Below are 17,995 nucleotides of genomic sequence, written 5' to 3' on the forward strand. Positions count from 1 at the left end.
GTTTTAATAAAAAAATGAACAAATGTTACCCGATATGACCCAGATTTCTAGAAGTAACCTGCTTTGATATTGGCAGGTTAAAGAAAGCATAGATCATCGAGCTTTAAAATAATCAAACTCTTAAATGTTATACATAGGAAAAAGATGTAAAGATGTAAGAATAAGAAAGAACTATCTATTAATAATAATCATAATAAAAATTTAATTGAATAGGAAAATACAATTAAAGTTTCTAGTTCCTTATAGTTTGGATGGAAGAAACGATAGGTCTTTCGAATGACTTTCTTCTGATTCTCTTGTGAATAAAGTATGTAATATATTGTATATGTCGCGCGTGCCCGTCACTGCGCGCGAACTTCCCTTGGTTGCGGTCGATACGATTTCACCTCGTAGCCAGCAAATGCTACCACCAGAGGCGTACCCCACCAAACTAAATTTCGAGCTCGAGCATTTAAACCTCTGTCTTCTTTCCATTCGCATTCGATCGATTTAACTTCAACTTGTTTCAGCGATTTGATCGTGTTTTCAAACACTTAAATTAATAAAAAAACTTTCTTTTTACAAAGCTATATCAGGCCTAACATATACCTAACGTATAGGATAATATAGATTAGTATAGCTAATATAGAATAGTATACATAATGTATAGAAAAAGAAAGTTTAAAGTAAACAATCAAAGAATGTTGTCAAGACAATCATACTGAACAACTTCTTCCGCTCGGCTTTAGTTCTTAAATTATTATTATTATTATATTATTTAATGATTCATTTTATAAATTTTTGTTCCGTAAATAGTCTTTCAATGATGGTAAATATATCTGTTACATGTTTAACCAATTGCAAATTAGAATAAAGTGCAACATTCTATACATCAATCAAATCAATTCATTGAAAATTGATAATGCATTTCAAGGTCATTAAAATCATGTAGAATACGCAGTTATGTAATTAATTGCAAATTGTATTCTACAAGAGATAAAAATGAAGGAAATGATTACGATCGGCCAACTGAGGAAATTCGTAGCGACGCTTCTGATTACTGACAGCTACCCACGAGCACCATATCTGCAATCGTGCCGTACCCTACTACGAGAATTCCAAATTTGACTTTATAACTTCGAGCCACTTCCTTCCTGCACACATAACTTGATCTGACAAACAGAAACCATTCAGCTCGCCTCGAGAGATTTATATATGTGTAAAGATCAACTTTTCCACAATAATATCTTATCAATTTCGGCTGAAATTTGGCTGCTATAACTTGATATTCGATGAGACGCATTGAACATTTCTCGATCATTCGATTAAAATGAATGTGGCAAAAATATTGATAAATTTAAAATTTTCGAGATGCAAAGTAAGACGTACAAATGAGAATTTGACACGACAGGAGAAAAGATGCGAAGAATTTTGCGAAAGAGCAAAGTGACGAAAGAAAATGGGAGAGATAAGAGTGGGAATTGGAAGGGATCGCGAAAGGATCAAGAAAAAAGAAAATGACAGTGGTCGATGAAAGTAAATGAAGGAACAAGAGAGGAAGGAAAGATATACGTATATACATACATATATATCTGTGTATTATATATATGTGCAACGGACGAGAAGGGAAAGAAAAGAGAGACAGAGAAACGGGAGAAGGGAGGGGGCAACAATATGGCCGTCTAGGAGAGAAACCAGCGCCGCCTGGCTGATTTTTCCATTCCCGCCGTGAAATAGTTTTCAATATACAAACTTTCTTCGCTTGGTTATAACCATTAAATAACATTCATGAATTATTTAGTATTATACGTTTGTAAATTTGATAAAAACTTGCTAAAAATTGTCATATAACCTTATGATATTATATACCAAGGTACTAACATATATTGGAATATACCAAACGTATTCAAAATAATTATTTCTGGAATCTTGAAAACAGTATTTTATAGTAACATAAGATGATCATTTAATTATGAAAAAGTTTGTAACAATATATGCAACATTATTAATTGAAATACTGTCTGAATGGAACATATTTGTTATTACAACCACACCATACAACCTTAGAGTATCTGCAAGCAAATTAATTTTAGATTTGATGTCCATTCATTTGAAATAAGTAAATGTGCTAAGCAAAATCATTTTGAAGAATTTTGTCATTCACTTATTTACTTATTCTCCCTACTTTTACAAATAACATATAATAATTATATATACATATATAAGTAAAATTATAAACATGTCAATCAATTATGAAAACCTCTAACATGAAATAGTAAGAATACAACCTCATCTTCTTACATATTTATACAGCAATTTCGTTAGCCATTTGTTAAAATCAACAGGTATAATAATTCGCAAATACACGATTAATTCTACTAATCCAAATAAAACCAAAAATATATCATATTAGCCTAACAAAAAGAAGTAGAAAAAGATTGGATAGTTACAAAGTAATCATTCGTGTAAAATTCTCGAGTAAAGACGAAAAGAAAAGATGAAGAACGCAGGATAAATGTTTAAACATTACACGAAAGTTAATAATCACGTAAGTTAGACAACTTAAATAGTATGTGTACGATGTGGTTGACCTGTACTCGCTCACCATTTTACTAATCATTGTTGCCACCATTCGGAAACAAAAATTGCAATCAACAAATACTTTTTAAACCTCTCTCTTGTTGCAAAAAGACAATGAAAAAATTGCAATCGAAATCAATTTAAAACGCCGAAATCGAAATTTCGCGATGTAGACATTTTTTTTCTTTTTTTATTAAGTCAAATACAGCAATAAGCGGTAAAACAAGACAGATGTCAATAAAAATTGTGAAAAACTTCTCGGTGATAAAATTACTTTATATTTTCGAAAGCGATTTGTAAAAAGGCACGAAATGCAAAATAATTTGAACGTCACAAACGATTCATAATATGAACAGAATGTAGCATTACACCTGTCTTTCATATGACAGTTCGATTGAATTTTGAACATTTGTCACGATAATTGCAACTTTCTACTCATTTGGAACAATAGGAATTCATAAAAATGTATTGCTTACCTTAATATGACAGGAATACAGAAGCTCACTTTAAACTTGGATGTAAACACAAGCATTTTTTAATGGAAGTCACACCAGGGCAGCTTAAATAATAAACGAAAAAACACTCTTTACATCGCGGGAAACGTTATTTCACTATTCGAGATTTTATTACGTTATTAAATACCACAATAAATATGAGAATTCACGATCTCTTCGGAAAACATCCATCGAAAACTAAAGATGGCAGCCATTCTTCTGTACAAAACAAAGGTTCACATCCACGGACTCGCAAGCAATGAAGCCTCGAAACCAGATAACTTCCGGCGCTACCATCAGCCCGCCATTTTCAATTATTCGAAAATGTATTAGCTTGTTCTCGATAAATTTACAATAAGATTTAATTCAACACTTCGACTACGTTACTTCATCATCGCAAGAGTATCGTCTTGATTTTTATTTATGAAGACAAAGAATATACTTATTTTTCGTCGCGTTAAATTTCAGATGTTAATATCATATATTACTGGTAGCTGGCGCCTAAATCGAATCGTCAGTTTAGAATGACATCTGGTTTGAAATATATGAACAAACTTTCTGCTGCCAACTTCAAGTAAAATAAGTAAGCATATACTTATTTTATGTTCGCCTCTTTTCTTTCGACAAAAAAAAGTAAATAAAAATTACAAAATTTACTACGTGTCGTTTATAATAGAACGTCGTTGTGTTAATAAGATGAATTAATGTTTGATTATTTCGCTCAACTGTTTTTAAATGTCAGTTATATCTCAATATCTTAATGAAAGTCAATTGACATTTAAATAATTATTGACATAAACGTCAGTGAGAAAGTTGGTAGTATTTGTCAAGCTTGCATGCTATGAAAATTTTACGATCGCTATATTGCTTAGATTATTGATTTCTAAGTATTTGCTATATTTTAGAAAAATAGTACTTACCCATATTTCATAATCAAAAATATTTTTAATTTAGTAATAGTGTAAATAGTATAAATACAGTGTCCCACAAAAGTTTTCTAATACTTACTGCAGGAAATTTTTATGACTATATGTGCATTAGATGAAAATTTCTGAAATTTCGTTAATACTGTAACGACACAATTACATATTGTGATCATAATAGTAAAATTTGATACCATTTCGAAACACAATATATATAGGAGTTAATGACATTTATTGCAACCATATATTTAGTGAAAAATTAAAAGATCTGTTTCAAATTTTATCAGTATAATCACGATAGTTGTGTCTTGTTACAGTGCTAATGAAATTTCAAAATATTTTGTAAAATATACATACATAAAAAGTTTGTAAGAGTGTTCAAATACTTTTATGAGCCACTGTAAATTGAAAGTAGACTAGGTTTATGGAATATCGGTTGTACTAATTTAATAGTATTAATCTTTTATGTGTTTCTAAAAAAAATTGTTGAATAAAAATTAATTTCTTAGATTAAAGGAATTAAGATAATCATCCCTTCTTTTTAGTATATGGAAATGGCAGACACTGAACCACAATTAAAAGAACTTTTATTCCCAGCAGAAGAGACTTTATTTGAACAATTTTTAAGGTTTGGATTATATATTAGTGCATTATACCAAATTATATGTCTATTGGCAATACTAGTGGTTTTTCAAAGGGGACCTTCCGATGGTATAGCTGCTTTAAAGGTATTGCATATATGTCTTATGATTAATTTAATTGACTTACAGATATTCTCAAGTTATGAATTAATAATAGGATGATCCAAGCGACGTGGAGTGTTCAGAAAATAGTCCTCAAGTAACCCCAAGGAGACCTCACAGACCACGGAAACAAGAAAAAAAAAAAAGACGCTGAATTGCTTCTTTGCCTGTACAAAAAATACATTATTGAATCATTTTTATATTTCTTAGAAAAACTACATTTATATGTTATTATTTGTGCAATTCTGATAAAGTATTATATGCGAAATGTATCGATTACATTTTAATTATTTAAGAAATATTTAAAAATATGAATGAAATAAAATTGTTTTTACAAAAACATATTTTAATTGTCAATCATTTCATATTTGTGTAAATTATTATATATTATTATATCATATGTCATATTAATATAAATTTGTATTTGTACCTTTAACAAATTTTGATATTAAAAAAACAACGTATTTAAATAATATTTTTGTGTGAATACATTTATTATCGTAAAACTATTGTTACCGAAAAAAATATAGATAAAAAATAAATCCCGAAAAGATGTAATCTGAATACATGCAGGAAACGCTAATAGCTTATAAAATAATTTATAATTATACAGGGTGATTCACATAATTTCTTTTTTGCCGAAATTAGGACAAAATTTTAGAGGAAAAAGATAAGATATACATATACACGAATATTTTTTCACAAATGCAATAATAGATGTGCATTTTACTACACATTACGATATTTTTTAAAATAAAAACATTCATTTTTTAATATATACAACATAAATCGAATCGCTTACTTAACTCGCTCACTCTACTTAAAAAGTATTGGGATAACATGATCGAAAACTGATTAGTATAAAAAATATTTTCTTTAATTTTGTGGAATTTATCATATCAAAATCAAAAAAGATATAACGCAGTAAAGCTTATATTTATGCGTTTTTGTCTTTTATATGATAAATTCTATAAAAATAACTTTATATTTAATAACAAACTTACATTTCATTTTTTTTCATATTAATACACATATCACATGCTATAATTGACTATAACTGATTCTCAATGTTTTAAATATTTTACTGAATAAATGCTCTCTTTATCAAAATTTAAAATTTCGATTAAAAAATCGATCTTTCTATATACCAATGTTGATCAAAACGAAATGCGCAATCTACAGGCAACAAGTAACAACTCTACGAAGAAGATATATCTTGTATCTCATGCTTTAGCGTTATAGGTTATTCTATTTTTGCATTTGTTTAGATTTATACTTTTTAATTTTAGGGACGTAAATAATAGTAGCAATAAAAGTATAAAAATGGTTTTCATAAACATTATAATTGTCAAGCTTTACTGGAATTAATTGGTTCTAACATTATGCTTTAACCCTAAAAATATGAAAAAGTAAATATGATCATATTTCCCAAATTATATCTTCCGCTTCATTAAGAGAATAATATAAGATGTTGCATTCAACGGGAGTATTGTCACCACAAGACATTTTGGTAGAAGTTAGAAAATTTATTTCCGGAGCTGTTCGGCCGACTCATAGTACAAGCACGCTTGATGTAACGCGAACAGCTTTGACTTTACTTCGAAATGTACCTGCCGCAAGAGATGCAGTACTTGAATATTTCTGCAATGTATTTTTCATTGCAGTTACCAAATATGTTCGTCAGCTGGAAGTAAGTTTAGTAATTATGCAATGATTGCTCAAAATGCATGATGCAGTTAAAGATTTCTGTAAAATTATATCTCATTTTTCTAGACAAATCAAAACTTAGCGATATGTGAGGAATCTATAATAGCAGAAATCCACAATGTTTTAAGTAGTTTTATTAATGGCAATCCAGAAGCATGGGCACCAATTATTTCGGCATGGTCATTAGAATTATTAGGTATGCAATCATTAAATTGTTTGAAGTCAGATTGTTAGAAATAATATTAATTTTATTACAGGTAAACTTTCTTCAGAATATGCAAAACGTGGAAACTTACCTGCAAATGCTGGAATTAATGATTTTCTTCAACAATGGATGTCTTGTTGTGCTACCCGTACTTTAATCGATATCACTGCTCAATGTCTTCAATGTCTTATGCATTCAGATACAGGATCTTGTATTAAAGCACTATTAGATACTAGTGTATTACATAGTCCTCATTTTGATTGGGTAGTGGCTCATGTAGGAAGTTGTTTTCCAAATACAGTTATTACCAGAGTGTTATCGTGTGGTTTAAAAGATTTTTGTGCAATGGACCATGAACATAGTGTTAAAGATCCAAAATTGAATTCAGTAGTTGGAATTTTGGGTCATTTGGCTGGTAGTCACTTTCAAGATATTACAGCAGCATTATTAGACTTATTCAAGGTAAAAACTGTTCTACATACTATCATGTTAACTAATGCTTCTCAAAATACATTTAATAATGATATTAGTAATAATAACAACAACAACAATAATAATATTTTCAGTGGAGCCTGCAGGAAGATGTAAATATCGATGAGGATACAAAGAATCAAAAATTGGCTACTGTTCCATTTCTTTTAAATCTGGCTTCTCTTTCGCAAACTCTTTTAAAAGCAATAACTAGTGATGTATTACAAACATGTAAGTAAATGTATCTAACGTTATAGAGATAAAGTATAATTTATCTGTTTTATTGTAGTAAAGCCAGATATAATCCCGCAGTTAGCTTTATTTGCTTCAGACTGGTGCAAATACTTTGATAACCAACCTGAAGCCCTGATAGATCTAACTGTTCATCTGATATTAGGATGTGAACAAGGAGCATCTCAGCTAATAAATATTTTACTAGATGCAAGTTTAAATACAAGTAATGTTGGATATCATAGTGTTAACGCTGCTCAAAGTGTAAAAAGCGTATGTTCTGAGATACTAGAGTTAGTATTGCAAGAGATAGATCTACTTTTGAGGACACATGGACCACAATCTGCAAATATTGCCTTACTAAATTCAGTCAAACAAGAATTTCCAGTAATATTACCATTACTTTTGAATCAAAATCCACTGCGAGTTCAAACAGCTATCAGGCTGCTATGTTTTCTTGGAAGTCAAAGTCCTAATATGTTAATATCTGCAGCATCGTATATGTTAATCAAAGCTGTAACTACTTTCCATCTTGCCGCTCTGATTCGGCTTGTTTCTAATAACATTGTATTATTTTCCTCTAATAATTCTGAAACGGAAAATGTATTAGCCAGCTACAGTTACTTTACACAAGTAGTTGAACAAGCACTTAGAGAAATAAACTACAAAAATGTTGTAGAAAAACAAGAAACAAGACAACTCTTTCAAAATCTTACAATATTGCTAAAGTAAGTACATTAAGGTAGATGTGTTATACTTTTTATACATTTGTATAACTTTGCTTTAATAGGTGGGAGAAGTATAACAAGGCAGTAGTACTCCGGTCAAAAATGATAACTCAAGCTATAAAATCCAATCTACGCCAAATCTCCACTCTGTTAACAAAAACAACTGACTTTGATTTGGCTAATGATATTGCTAAAATGTTAGACTTATTTAGTATGCCTGAAAAAGATAATTTTTCCCCAAATGTAGAACTCACCTTGAAATTAACGAGAGCTGTGATACAGTATTTCTTTTTATGCATAACAGAAGATGGTAAGTATTCAGTTAGTCTCTTTTTTTATCAAAAACTTAGAAATAAAATTTCAATAAAGTTCTAAATTTTAGACATCACACGAAAACAACAGGGTGTGAAGATCGTTTGTCATTTGTTAAAAGATTTAACTTTTTATTCACCATGTGCTCGAGTTTTAGCTCTAAGAGAAATTCTAGGACATAGTATCAATAATAATCCTGCAAAATATTTTGGTGCAAAAGAAAAATTTGAACCAAAGTTTGAGGAAACGTTACTTTTGCATCAAAACCACAAACAGGTAATGGTTTTATAAAATATTTAAAAATTAATAACTGCTATTGAGAATTATATGAATCTTATCCTACTTAGGTTACGAGTACGATGTTAGCTCAGAAACATTCTTCAGTGTTTCACGCTGGAGTAATTGGACATGGTCCTCGGAGACCGCCACCAGAAAATAATATCGATAAAGAAATTATTGCTCTCAATAAAATATTGCTGATTGATGTTATAAAGGTAAAATTTCCAAAAATATCATACAATTATTGGATAAAATTATTAAATAATTTATTCAATGCCTAAACTCAATAGGCATGTTGTAGTAATCGTGAACCGGAACGATATCCTGTGAACCTAGATGCTTTAACAATGGTCAGTTTATTGTTAGTTGAACTAGTTTCACCTGATGTTATGTATAATGGATTACCATGGCCTGATGAAGAATTTACAAAGGTATCATATCAATAATTTTGAAGTATTATAATTGTAATGCTAACAGTTGACTTTAATATAATGTTTCAATTACTATATTAGGTTACTATAGAAAGAGATTTGCAAATCCATCGAACATTTAAGGATGTCCCATTATTATGGACATTATTAGAACTGACAGCTTGGTACAGACCAGCCTTAGCTTACTGCTCAGTTCTATTGAGAGGTATTGCTGCCACAGTTATGGCTAACTGGAATATAGAAGAAGGTATTTTACTCGTGAGTGTTATGGCACTTGGTCAGTTATTACCACCTCCATTAGCAAGCATAAGGGATGTTCTGCCAGTTTTAGAACCGCATCAGGTAGATTTCTATGATTAAATAATAACCTCATACACATACATAATATTTGAAATTAAAATAAAACGTATCTTATTGTAGATAAATACTATAATGAAAGAATGTGTATGGGCTTACATGCGTGAAAATGTTCCATCACCTGCTCTCTTTACACGTAGCGAAGGAGCTAACATAGCTTGGCGAGACACGGACACTTCTACTCCAAATTCACGGTTTACAGAAACACTTCGTTTAGTTTTGTTATCCAATATTCATACATTGGGTCCACTTTATGCTGCTCTTTTCTTACAATAAAAATAAATAGTTAAATTTTCTACCATATGTACATATTTTTATGAATAAAATGATATAAATCTAAAAAATTAATGTTATATTAAGAAGATATTTAGAATAAGTATTAACACATCCTTTAAATTTACATTTTTGTAAAAAATATTTCTAGATTATTTTATTAAATTACATTTGTAGAACAACTTCTCAAATAATATTGCATTAATATAGTTTGTATTTATTTAAAATGATATTGTGGATTAATGTCTAAACATTGGGTTCGCCATTCACTATCCTTGAAGTGTATAACAATAAATACATTTTTAATCATGTTTTCATAACAACTCTATGTATAAAATAAAAGGTACCATTTGTATTATATAAAATAGGAATTTTTTAAGTTTACTAATATCTGAATACAACTAAATAATATACAGTATAATACGATATACAAATACAATGCAGATAACTTATAAATAATTTTTTCCAATTTCATCTAATTATGTCGAATGAATATTACTTTCATTCACTTAAATGTAGTTCGCTACTTTCAAATGCTAGTAAAAAGACAAATTAATACAGGTCAGACTAAAAAGGAAAACAAAACAAATAATAAATTTTAATTTTTATAAAAGCATATTCACCTCTAAATACATACAAGAAAGAAATGTTACTTTGCTTTGTATCATTATTAATATAGGAATGATGATATCTATGATGAGCGAACACTGTACGAATTAATTGGTTGTACGAATACCCTAGGTGGGTGTCTCGTCCTGACGAAATGATTATACATTATGCAATGATTCGTTTCACATAAACGTCACGATCTTAATCGCGCGCTTTAAGAGAGTCTTTTACATAACCCCGTTTTATTCGGAGCATAAAACACTAGTAAAAAATGCTGAAAATATTTAATCACTTTCTTCCTATGTACACTGCTCGTTGTCTGGAAGATATAACATCTTGTGTGTAAATCCAGAACATTCAAACTACACTGAATGTCTGTATTTACATTCGAGCATTTTACATTTTACACGTTCGAGTGCAAACTTCTACGCTTTGTCAACGTGTTACATTATTCAAAATTCCATTTGATATAGATTGACACAGTGTAGAATCACTATTTATGTTTCACATATAAAAGGAGGTATTATTTTTCATGATGTACAAATAAACAATATTAATTGCAAAATCTATAGATGGTAGTTGCGAAACTGATACATGCTTGCGAGCAACTGATACTTAATTGAATATTTTTTGAGTATGCTACAATCATATGTAAAAAATAAAAGAAAAAAACTATTACGTAATATGTACGTGTATTTATATATGTGATCTTCTCAACGGCAAACAAAGAATAAAAATGTATGATTTGATTCATATTGAAGACCTTCCATTACTCTATCAAGTAATTAACAGTATTTGATGTCAAATGGACTTACTTTACAATAAATTATTATTCAGTTCTTCAGAATTAAAAAAGTTCACTTTTAAAGTCTATGTAAATTGAGTTTAGAAAAGTAGTGTACTCATGCCACCCATTTCACTTTGTTCTTTAACGAAGATCTCGAAGTACTGGTATATGATTGTGACGGCGAGTAAAATACCAGTACCTGAACCGATTGCACCAAGGAAATCAGCCAGTACAGACAGAGCACCGATACACAATCCACCAAATGCCGCCGCGGTCGGAATATATCTATTCAATTCATGAATCATAGAATTGTCTCTATGGCCTCTCATTACCATCTGTTGTTCTTTTAATTGTTTTGCGACCTGTAGAATAATTTTAGGTTCGATTAAAATACAATATCTATTAAAAACATAAAGAATGAAAATAATATAATAAATTCTTACGGCTTTTGCTGAGCTGCCAGAAACCTCAATCCACGTTTTCGAAAAGAAAGCACAAGAACCAAGCATAAAGAGAATATAAAGAATAGCATGAATGGGATCCTGAAGTATATGTCCCACAGATTCTGGTGGTGACAAATAATAACATAATCCTCCAACGGGGTAAGATCGCGCTGGACCACCACCGCCAATGTCGGACCATACTCCCAACAAATTCACGATAATATTTCCTTGAAATTTGACTGCCAACATTTGTGAAATAACATATAAATTTGACACCAATGCAGACTGGAGAATGATAGGAATATTGCTTGTATAAAACAATTTGATAGGGTAGCTGCTGTATTGTCCTCTGTATCTGGCAGATTTAATTGGCAAGTCAACACGGAATCCCTAGAAATAAATACATAATTAGAATTTTAATTGATATTTTCTCAAATTAAAAATAATTTTATTCTATTACCTGGAAGTAAATTACAATAGCAAATACTAGGATTGTAGCAAGTAAGTTCATAAGATTAGGAAGGTTTTGTCTGTAGAACGCTTCGCGGAGAGCTCGAACTTTGTCTTGTCTTGTAGCAAGTAAATGAAACAATGCGATTACTGCGCCCTCAAATTCTGTGCCACGTCCTAATGACAATGAAATAAATACGTTGTTATAGTTACAATATTCAGGAATATCAATAGAAAAATGAAAATAAGATCATACCAGTATTAACAGTAGCTGGAGAAAATGCTTTCCATACAATTGTTTCACAAATATTTGTAGCAATAAAAAGAGAGATTCCACTTCCTAATCCATATCCTTTTTGGAGCAATTCATCCAATAATAATACAATCAATCCAGCAACGAATAATTGAATAATAATTAATAAACAAACACCAGCTCCAATTTCTGTTGGATCACCATACATTCCAGTCATTACATATACAATAGCTTGACCAACAGTGATAACCATTCCAAATACTGCAAAAAGTAAAAATTAGATTGCATGTTACAACTTAAAGGCATACAATATTTTTGAAGGTACATTGTGCTTTTCTTACATTTTTGAGCACCATTGAAGAGAGCTCTATCTTTTGGAGTATCACCAACTTCAATTATTTTCGTACCACTCAACAGTTGCATAATCAGACCAGATGTAACAATGGGAGAGATTCCCAACTCCATAAGAGTTCCTCTATTTGATGCAAGTATAACTCGAATCCAATAGAAGGGATCTGCACTGTCCGAAGACATAATTCCAAATAGAGGAATCTGGGAAGACAGAAAATGTTTTATTAAACACAAAAATTTCATTGAATAGACACAGTGCTTATTACAAAGTAACTCTTACCTGACAACATACTAAGAAAATGAATAAGGTAATCGCAGTCCATAATACCTTCTCTCGAAATTGAATCTGTAAAAATGTTTGATCTCTTAAATTACTGTTTAGAGCATAAAGAAGCTAAAAACATTTAAAAGAAAACATTTAAATGAAGCTGAATTTGATTAATACATCAATAGAGAAACCTTTTTAAAAGATCATAAATAAGATTAATTTTAAGCGACTGGAATACACTACATAATGTAGTACAAAAATAAATTGACATAGACTTACTTTACGTTCCGGCTTCTCTATTTCCGGAAGTATACTGCAAAACGGCTTTATCACCTCTAGAAATTTGACTGAAAAACATACGGTGAAAAGTTAATTCTCACGTTAACAAAATACCGAACTAGAAACTAAAATATTAAAAGTTCAACGAAGCGAACAATATGTTGTACGAGAAACGAAATTAAGAGGTTACGGTTATCGTTAATCACAGCAATTGTAATCCTGAATAAAAGATTTTCTGAATTTCTGACTGGGAACAGTGTACTTACATCCCATTTTGAATCCGAGATGTAACTATTCTAAAGGATCACGATGCTACGACGCTTTCCACTTACTCTATAATCAACAATGCCGCGAAGACACTAGATTAAAGTAAGAATCCGAGCAAACTCGGCTGCGTATGCTCGATTGGCAAAGCGTAGCGAGTCGTGGCTCCCTTCGTCGACACGTATCAATATGCTATTGTCACGTGACCTGATGATGTTGGCCGGCACGAGTTAGAAATTCTTGGAAATGATGTTAGATGGCGCTATAATTATGTTAAATGCGCACGTGCGCATTGTCAAATGTTTTTTTTAAATTCCTTTGATTTAACATGTTCCTTGTATACTTCTTGGATGCAAACTGGTAAATAATTTTTCGATAAACGTATGACATCAATACAGGTATAGAAGGTAAATTAAAAATCATGAAACTTTGACAAATATTTTTATTACAATTCATGAATAAGATACGTATACAAGGTGATATAATATAGAAATAAATGGTATACAAAAATTATTTTTTAACATAGTGCATTTTCTCATCTAAAAGTTGTATAACTTTGTCTTATTGTATATTTTTAAACTTTCGTCGGAGTTTTTTAAAGTTTGTCTTCAAGATATTCATTACTCTTTGTAACAGAACGTGTTACGTCAAACTGTAATCTTTACAGAATTGAATTCTCGTTGATGAACAATTCCTAAGTTTTGGTGTCATAAAGCCTGGTATTCTGTTTATTAAAGTACCTAGATGAAAATAGGCTACGTCTCCTATCAAAACAACGTTAGAAAGATGGAGCATTAATTCTGAAAATAAAATTCAATTATTTTTACTTGTTACTTTGTTATGAATTTTTCCATTATAAATTTTCAGAAAACAGAAATATGACTAATGGACCACCTATCATACGAAAGAGAAATTCAACGGTGAGCGTGTTAAAACTTCAATATTTCAAATTTGAAATTAGTTTAAAAAAATTTATAAGAAAGATAAATTGTTGGAAAATTTATAAACATAATTTTGGAAAAATATATAATTATTTATAAATACTGTTGTCATACGAATTTCAACTTATAATTACAAAACAAGATATAATATAAACATAAATTTAACATAAATATAAATAAATATAAATATAAAAATTATTTTCTGATATATATCGTACGGAATACAAATTAAATCAACAAAGAATGTACTAAAACTTAAATATTTCAAATTTTAAGTTAGTTTAGAAAAAATTATTAGAAAAGATAAATAATCAGGAAGTCTATAGGAATAATTTTGAAAAAGTCTAAAGTTATTTGTCAAAATATCGTTATCGTTTAAATTTTAACTTGTAATCACAAGACAATTTATATTGACTTACATAAATTTTCCATTAGGAGACAATGCGTAGGAACTGCGAGTTACATAGTTCTTGTCATAAATATTTATCGTAAAAACGGAGACAACGAATTTGCACGCGCAATTTTCAAATTATAATGTATAACAGGCATTTTCAAAATCGACAATAAAATTTTTAAAAGGATTTAAGTTACAAATTGCAGAATGCGCGTTTTAATATAAAAAATTGTTCTTGCTGTAGAACTATTTTTATATTTTTAGATAAATAATCTTTGATTTATACTTGTACTTGTATACTTGTACGAACAAATTTATGTTTCTAAAGAAGGAATATATTTATTCAAAAACCTATAATTCAAATTTTTATTTCTGGTTTGACCGAGGATCATGTATATATTTCTAAGGGAACATTACCTAATTTCTTTGAAGCGATATTATTGCAGAAAACTACTCATAATTGTCATTTACGAAGAAAATAAATAATAATAATAGTGGTAATAAATAATCAGTCAAATTTATCTTCATATAAATATAGGTTATCCTAGCATCAGACATAATAGCAATATTGATTTTATTAGCAGTTTATGCTATTGTCTACTAATATGTACATTCTAAATAATTTGCTATCAGCGAGGAGTGAATGGGGAAATACTATATAAGGAGCAAGCAAGATAACTGTCGGAATTATTTCCATATTTTTCCTTGGAAAGTGTTCTACGAAAATTGTCAGTTTTCGTCTATCTTTTCGAACATATTAGCATTGTCTCATATACAATGCAAAGTATTGTTGGTAAAGTTTTACTTCTTGGACTATATCTTGGCTTTTTCGTTCATGGCGGGTAAGTGAAAGGATTCTTCCGAAACTCATAGAATGTCAGTCATTTGCGCACAAAGATTATAAATATAAACAAATGATTTTTTTATTGATCTTTAATCGATTATTTGTTTTTAAGCATCAGAGAAAATATGAACTCTATCATCTATCTATACTAATATTATAAAGAGAGAAGGTTTGTGTGTAGAATGTGTGTATAATTTAAGAAACTATTCAACCGATTTGGATAATTCGTTCACAGTTGGAAAGTACATTTCCTCCAAATGGACACAGATTACATTTCATTACGCTTACTCGTTCAGGCTTCAAAAACCGAACAATGAGCATAAATGAGACCCAAGTCTGATTAATGTAACTTTGTTTCAAATACTATTTACTATTTACTATATTGATTTCTATTACGAATAAATGACAGGGATTTTAGAATCGCGAAGTTAAATTCATATTAGTTCTTAGTTATGCGTGGACGAAATCTAGGTAACAACTAGTATGTATATATATAAAATACGAAAATTATAAAAGCCACGTGAATAAAAATATTCTCTCATATTACGAACTGTATTATAAATGTGAAAACTTCCGATAGTTCGTGAGAATTATTGTTCCGTATTATTTGAAATAATTGCCTTTTTTTGTTATTCGCAGAGAAACTCATGGAAAACGAAAAGATAACCATGGATTAGTTATTGAACCAATAGTTGGCAGGTTTCAACATAGTGAAGGTCCTTTATGGAATCATCATTCACAAAAACTTTCTTTTGTTGATATTGAAGCACAAAAAATATGTAGGTTTGACCCTGTAACAAAAGATCTTTCCTGCATATTCATAGGTAATCATTAATATTGTATATTTAGAGTCTGTAAAAAAGAAAACAATTTCATTTTCGTAAATTAATATTGATTTCTGAATTAATGATTAGAAAATGGACCAGTTGGATTTGCTATTCCTATTAGAGGAGAACCTAATAAGTTTGTAGCTGGTAGTGGTACAGATTTCATCCTAGCTACATTGGATAGTCATGAGAATACTACAGAATCACTTCCTGAAATACTTGCTGTTGTTGATACAGATCGCAATGGTACTAGGTGGAATGACGGAAAGGCAGATTCTTCAGGAAGATTCTGGGGTGGTTAGTTGAAAATTATCAGTCTAATAGATAAAAATAATAACTTAAGCATACTACATGTTTCATTTACATTTCTATAGGAACAATAGGACCAGAAGTAAATGAAGTTGTTGTTCCTAATCAAGCGTCTTTCTATCGTATTAAATCTGATTTCAAACCAAAAAAGGAATTATCTTCTGTTACTAACAGTAATGGATTAGCTTGGAATCTGCAGGATGATACATTGTATTATATTGATACTCCTACACTTCAAGTAGCTGCATTTGATTTTGAGCCCATCAATGGAACTATATGTATGAAACTTTTGAAAAACATTAAATATAAAGAACAAAACTCATGTTGAATTAAATTTGTAATAAATATAATTCATTTCAGCTAATAAAAGGATTGTATTTGATCTTAAAAAAAATAATGTTTCTGGACTACCTGATGGTATGACTATAGACAAAAGTGGAAATCTTTGGATAGCTTTATATGATGGAGGTGCTGTAAGTATTGTTGTAAGAGTTTTATATATAATTAACAATATGTTTATGAAATAAATATAATATAAAACAATAATATGAAAAAAATGTATTATATAATAGGTGGTCAATGTTAATCCTCACACTGGCAAAGTAATACGTTTTGTGAAACTTCCTGTTCCAAAAGTAACTAGTTGCACATTTGGAGGGCCTTTGTTAGATACTTTATTTGTAACAACATCTAGCCGTGGTTTAAGCAAAGAGGAACTTAAAAAACAACCACATGCTGGTTATGTTTTTGCTGTAAAAGGCTTAGGAGTACATGGCCTTCCTACAAATTTATTCAAAGCATAATAATTTTTAATAAAGAATATTCTTATGCACTTTATAATCATTCTGCACAAACAATATTAAAAAAAAAGAAAAAACAATAAAGATAATTAAGTAAAACTTCTGCATTCTTTTATTTTTTAAATTTTAGGAACAGTAATAAAATTATTAACCTAGCATTAAAAACACATCACTATTAACAATTCCGTAAATTAGTTACATTATATTGCATGAGTGTAATATAATTACATTATGTTGCACAATCAATTTTTATATCGTTAACTGTAATTTCATTTTTTTTATCAAACATCACTTAATAGTATTATTGTTTTTTATCTTGTTCATTTTATAATTAAATGATAACCTTAACATATCTGTGTCGTAATGGATTATTGTATGTATATACCATTAAATGATATTAGTAAACTACTGTTATGTACTATCTACTAGCTAGGGTTATCAAAGTACTAGATACTGTTATCAA

At 29.7% G+C, this 17,995-nt stretch overlaps 5 protein-coding genes and 1 long non-coding RNA gene across 18 annotated transcripts in view; 3 read left to right on the top strand and 3 right to left on the bottom strand.

Annotated features, from left to right (window-relative positions):
• LOC126925615 (uncharacterized) overlaps positions 1-3,323 on the bottom strand; it is a 32,144-nt gene extending 28,821 nt beyond the window's left edge. For 4 of the 7 annotated variants that reach the window (XM_050741373.1, XM_050741374.1, XM_050741372.1 and 1 more), the window contains exon 1: positions 3,036-3,296. The gene's annotated coding sequence lies outside the window, so the exon portion shown is untranslated. Of the gene's footprint in view, positions 1-3,035 lie in introns of all 7 variants that reach the window. The other 3 variants (XM_050741375.1, XM_050741377.1, XM_050741371.1) reach the window with 2 other exon arrangements.
• Positions 3,324-3,582: 259 nt separating this feature from the next.
• Positions 3,583-5,063, top strand: LOC126925618 (protein MANBAL). 6 transcript variants are annotated; one of them, XM_050741381.1, is made up of 3 exons: positions 3,583-3,686; positions 4,522-4,704; positions 4,775-5,063. In XM_050741381.1, exons 2-3 carry the CDS (start codon positions 4,525-4,527, stop codon positions 4,871-4,873), a joined length of 279 nt encoding a protein of 92 aa, XP_050597338.1. In that variant the 5' UTR covers positions 3,583-3,686; positions 4,522-4,524; the 3' UTR covers positions 4,874-5,063. The 6 variants fall into 6 exon arrangements, with proteins under 6 accessions (XP_050597338.1, XP_050597339.1, XP_050597341.1 ...); XM_050741382.1 differs by lacking the exon at positions 3,583-3,686 and adding an exon at positions 3,719-3,865; XM_050741384.1 differs by lacking the exon at positions 3,583-3,686 and adding an exon at positions 3,726-3,853.
• Positions 5,064-5,905: 842 nt separating this feature from the next.
• Positions 5,906-9,784, top strand: LOC126925477 (integrator complex subunit 5). 2 transcript variants are annotated; one of them, XM_050741038.1, is made up of 11 exons: positions 5,906-6,409; positions 6,493-6,622; positions 6,684-7,093; positions 7,198-7,333; positions 7,392-8,061; positions 8,124-8,371; positions 8,444-8,649; positions 8,721-8,867; positions 8,943-9,083; positions 9,165-9,425; positions 9,504-9,784. In XM_050741038.1, exons 1-11 carry the CDS (start codon positions 6,188-6,190, stop codon positions 9,714-9,716), a joined length of 2,784 nt encoding a protein of 927 aa, XP_050596995.1. In that variant the 5' UTR covers positions 5,906-6,187; the 3' UTR covers positions 9,717-9,784. The 2 variants fall into 2 exon arrangements, with proteins under 2 accessions (XP_050596995.1, XP_050596996.1); XM_050741039.1 differs by lacking the exon at positions 6,493-6,622 and having other exon boundaries at positions 6,297-6,409.
• A 518-nt stretch (positions 9,785-10,302) lies between these two features.
• On the bottom strand, positions 10,303-13,599 carry LOC126925479 (protein transport protein Sec61 subunit alpha). The gene is made up of 8 exons (XM_050741050.1): positions 13,420-13,599; positions 13,154-13,221; positions 12,887-12,952; positions 12,597-12,807; positions 12,259-12,516; positions 12,013-12,179; positions 11,553-11,942; positions 10,303-11,471 (listed from the first exon to the last, which is right to left on the bottom strand). Exons 1-8 carry the CDS (start codon positions 13,424-13,426, stop codon positions 11,208-11,210), a joined length of 1,431 nt encoding a protein of 476 aa, XP_050597007.1. The 5' UTR covers positions 13,427-13,599; the 3' UTR covers positions 10,303-11,207.
• Positions 13,600-13,841: 242 nt separating this feature from the next.
• On the bottom strand, positions 13,842-15,289 carry LOC126925491 (uncharacterized). The gene is made up of 2 exons (XR_007713952.1): positions 14,778-15,289; positions 13,842-14,217 (listed from the first exon to the last, which is right to left on the bottom strand). It is a non-coding gene; the product is annotated as an uncharacterized LOC126925491 (long non-coding RNA).
• A 137-nt stretch (positions 15,290-15,426) lies between these two features.
• On the top strand, positions 15,427-17,631 carry LOC126925485 (regucalcin-like). The gene is made up of 6 exons (XM_050741067.1): positions 15,427-15,594; positions 16,236-16,420; positions 16,511-16,720; positions 16,798-17,010; positions 17,093-17,205; positions 17,305-17,631. The coding sequence occupies exons 1-6, from the start codon at positions 15,530-15,532 to the stop codon at positions 17,533-17,535; spliced, it is 1,017 nt and encodes a 338-aa protein (XP_050597024.1). The 5' UTR covers positions 15,427-15,529; the 3' UTR covers positions 17,536-17,631.
• Positions 17,632-17,995: the final 364 nt, after the last annotated feature.

This window comes from Bombus affinis, chromosome 16 (genome assembly GCF_024516045.1).
Source record: "Bombus affinis isolate iyBomAffi1 chromosome 16, iyBomAffi1.2, whole genome shotgun sequence".
Lineage (NCBI taxonomy): Eukaryota > Metazoa > Arthropoda > Insecta > Hymenoptera > Apidae > Bombus > Bombus affinis.